Genomic DNA, 4116 nt, shown 5'->3' with positions numbered 1-4116 from the left:
AGCCTTCAAGGCTAGAATTTTGTTTCTGGGATGGAGCTCAGAGGGGGGGCTGCTTTCCAGTAACAGTGACAGTCCCTTCCCACCCCCTCCCTACCGAATACATGCACACACTTTTTTTTTTTTAAAACCCCTTTTTAAAGATTGTGAACATTACTGCAGGGCTCCAAAAACTGCAGCCTTATCTAGGCTCGAAAGATTAAGAAACCACAACAAGTTTCCCAGCACATTTCAACACCGTTGATTTGGCGTCACATTAACACGCTGTCCAGTCATGATTTTTCCATTGTCCGCTGGAAGACCCTTTACGGTGATAACTGCGCGCCTCGCAGTACTATTGCGAGAGTTCCCCTCCCCTCCTCACCCTCCTGCTCAGGGAGGCAGACTGGGCAGATTTTTTTTTTTTTTTTAACCACCCTCTGAATCAGGCTTGATTTTTCCATTGTCCGCTGGAAGACCCTTTACGGTGATAACTGCGCGCCTCGCAGTACTATTGCGAGAGTTCCCCTCCCCTCCTCACCCTCCTGCTCAGGGAGGCAGACTGGGCAGATTTTTTTTTTTTTTAACACCCTTCGTAATAGAGCTCCTTTTCTTCCACATCCCCAACATCTCACTTCATTCACTCTGAACCTCAAACTGGACCAGCAGCAACTCTTGCATCTTCTGTTCCCTAAACTGCAGCTGGCTACAGCCTACAAATACCACCCGACAACTTCCAAACCAAAGCCCAAACTCCAGCAGATTCACAATAATCCCGCTGCTTTCAAAGGGAGGGACCCAATATGCTCCTAGGAGTGCAATTCCTGGGCACACACAGACATTCACACACCCCCACTTTTATAGGCAATGAGAAGCACAACAAAATCTGCTGCTAACTCTGCAGTCCTGAAGTTTAATGGTTTCCATTTGCTTCTCCACATTTGCAATAAGCTGCACATACGCGCTGACAATTTTTTCCAAGACATCATCCCCAACAAAAGCTGCTCTCTGTTTCCATTCTGAAATCAAGGTTTCCCAGCCCTTGATTTTTGAGCACATCATTTAAGAGAAATAAAACTTGTGGGACAGGGAATTCAGGGAGCAAGCACAAGGTCACTGCTCAGCGCCTGTGAAGTGTCCTCGTAGTTTGAGAGTTCTGGTGAGCTTTCGTATCGTTCACACCTCTGATGTCTCACCGGACCGCTGGGTACTTTGGGTTTCACAGCACTCGATGGGTAGCACCGCGTTCCACGCTTATTTCTGTGTTGCAAAAAAGAAGTGCTTTTCCTCCCCCTTTTGAAGTGCTACCAGATAATTTTGGCTGATGTCCGCTTCCTTTTCTTTACCGATTCTCTGAAAACAGGCCCTGTCTTCTCCACGCTGGCCATGATGAGCACACTTTGCCTCATTCTTCTCTTTTCCCCCAAGCTGAGAAAGTTCAAGTGCATTGCACAGGAGTGGTTTCATGCCAGTACTCACCCTTTATCATCACTCTCAGCAACTTTCCTACCCCTCTCAGCATTCCATGGGGTTTACAGTATCCCCGTCCTGTTCTCCGTTGGGCTGTAACGCCTCTCCTGGTAGCACCTGACACTATTTGCACGCTGGTGAACTTTGAGCTGATGCTTGCAGAGAGCTGGAGATGCAGACCATTCCTGAGCAGGAGCAGAGACTCTGGGGGCCCGTTAATCCTATATCTGTGCCACCAACGTCCCCAACGCCCCTCAGATCACTTGGTTGGTTTTACATCTGTCCGTGTGGCTTTTAATTGGAGATGGTATTGCCCTATCATTCATTATGAAAAGGTTCTTCCGTAACTCTGTACTATCCATGCTATAGATTAACTCAGTAGTAGAAATGATGAACAACAAAGCTTTTCAGCTCCCTACTCACCTTCAGGCCTTCTAGGACTTCACGACTGCCTGCTGAGGAGCTGCGACTGTGAGTGCTTGCTGGCGGCACTTTAAACATGAGCCAGTTGTGCAAAAATATTCATTTCAAAATAAACTAGGCATGGGTCCACAAGCCTATGGAAAAGTACCCAATTCTCTCAAATATTAAACATGCATTAAAAGAGAGAATAGGGAAGGAACTCAGAATTGCCTTGTGGCAGTGTTGGAATCGCCCAAGGTGTCCTGCGCTATAGGAAGTGTCTGCACGGTGTTGCGAGTGCTGCGGAAAGGCTTAGGGCATCCGGCACGACGAGTGCACGGGACACTTGGTACGGCTGCTCCTGGTGCGGGAAGGTGCTCGGGGTTACCCTGGCTTTAGTCTGTCTTTTGGCGTTTCTTTAAGGGCTCTCTCACGTTTAAAAGGCCATCCAACCACCTTCAGCACTTCAGGTGGGTGGGAGAAACACTGCTTCCCAGGCCAGCCTCCTCCTGCACTTCTTCCCCGGGGATGGCTGGGATGTTGAGCAGCCCCTGGTGCTGGTTCTACTCCCACCAGGCGCAGGCTGTGAGCGCAGATCCTTTTGGTCATGTAAAGCAGTAAGTTTAGTCCAGTGCTCTTGCCCTGGGGTCTGCATACCCGAGCTTTCAGAGGGTTTTCTTCTGCAGAGGCGGTAAAAGGGAACCAAGCAAAGCAAGCCCAGAAGATCTGCACAGCAGTCTGTAACTGAAGTTCCTGAAGAGGTTTACATTCTCACTGCAGAGCTTAAGGCGCCACAAATCCTGGAGGAGCAAAATTTGCTTGTCCAACCTATTTTTCAGAGGCATAGATGAATTGGAAGATAAATTTCACCTGGATGAAGGCACTCTGCAGGACTGCTACCTGTAGAGCACTGTTGGCTCTCACACAGTGTCCCCTACTTCATATACAGATTCCTGGGTGTTTCCAAGACAGTCATATTCATTCTTCATATTTATTTCTTCAGAAGTTTTGTTTTTCACTGGCTCCATCACATAGTTGTTTTCAGTGGCAGAGATGGGTTCCTCATAATGACCCGTGCTGTCACACCTTGAAGCTGCTGCTCGCGAGGTATGGCTGAAATCAAAATACAATACCAAAAGAGTTGCAAGCAGAGTAGACAAAGCATCTCCCAAGCATCAAGATTTTGAGCAGGATTGTGGTCTGATTCAAAGCCACATAAACCTGGGCCATTGGATTATGGCAGTATTTTGGAGGAGAGAATCTTGTCCTTTGCTTCCAGGTGGCAGGAGAACCTCAGACATTACAGCAACATTGCCTCCAACCCAGGGCAGGTTTCAGAGGCAGCACAAAGTACATAAGCAACACAAGGATTACCACCATTTCTTGGAACGGCACAGCCAGACAACTGCTCTTCGCAAGATAAATACAGATAAAAAAACCACGTAAAGTGGTGGAGGAACAGTAAATGGTGAACTGAATGCAGCCCACACCCACCACCCATGTCCACACTGCTGGAGAGGCTTTTCGTCCTGGCAGCTAAGTAGCACTGCTTTATTTCCTGCTCCGATACAGTCCCCAAAGACTCAGCAATACGTTAGAAAAATACATATACTCACAATTTTACTTCATAGACTTGAGCTGGAAAAGAATAATCAGAAATGCGTGTCAATAATTTGCATTTATATTCTCAAAGAAATTCTGCTATGTCTCTTCTTGATATAAGCAAGCAACCTCTGAAGACAGAATAAAAACAGGAACCTTAGGGATGGTATTAGGTGGGTGATGACTCCTGTTCCCAGGATTCACGCCCAGAAAGTGAACACAACCCATACCCCAGGTGCAGCACGACTGGCTCAGAATGACTGGCCCAAGAACCTGAAGGTCCCAGCTGCCACAATTCTCCTGTTCATTCAGAAGTTCAATAGAGAACAATTTAGAAAGAGGTTGTTCTGGATTCCTTTAAAAAAAAAACAACAAAACGAAACAAAGAGAAAAAGGAGAAAAGGCAAAGGGAGTGTTTTATAATTATTAACCACCCCCCAAACCCTCAGAGGTCAAACCAAGCCGGGCGCACACAAACACAGTCAGGTTTTCCAGAACAAGCTACTCACCGTCTTTGGGCTTTCTGATGCAGACGATGAGAGAGATGACCAGGAACACCACAGCACTGCAGAGCACAGCGACCAGGATGACCAGGTACAGGGGCAGGCGAGTCCTGGCGGCACCTAGAGCCGTACAGCGGGGGCTTTCAAGCGGAGAAGCCTCCTG

General features: G+C 47.6%; 1 protein-coding gene across 4 annotated transcripts in view; it reads right to left on the bottom strand.

Moving 5' to 3' along the window:
- Positions 1–840: 840 nt before the first annotated feature.
- Positions 841–4116, bottom strand: part of LOC104122406 (V-set and immunoglobulin domain-containing protein 4-like) — an 8467-nt gene continuing 5191 nt past the window's right edge. Inside the window, exons 6-8 of one of the 4 annotated variants that reach the window (XM_035890135.1) lie at positions 3960–4079; positions 3465–3486; positions 841–2961 (exon numbers count right to left, since the gene is read on the bottom strand). In XM_035890135.1, the coding sequence (XP_035746028.1) occupies positions 2769–2961; positions 3465–3486; positions 3960–4079 (335 nt within the window). In that variant the 3' untranslated portion in view covers positions 841–2768. The remainder of the gene's footprint in view (positions 2962–3464; positions 3487–3959; positions 4080–4116) is intronic. The other 3 variants (XM_035890133.1, XM_035890136.1, XM_035890134.1) reach the window with 3 other exon arrangements.

This window comes from Egretta garzetta, unplaced genomic scaffold (assembly GCF_000687185.1).
Source record: "Egretta garzetta isolate BGI_Z169 unplaced genomic scaffold, ASM68718v1 scaffold512, whole genome shotgun sequence".
Lineage (NCBI taxonomy): Eukaryota > Metazoa > Chordata > Aves > Pelecaniformes > Ardeidae > Egretta > Egretta garzetta.
Note: the sequence above shows the minus strand (reverse complement) of the source record. Positions and strands in the feature narration are given on the sequence as shown.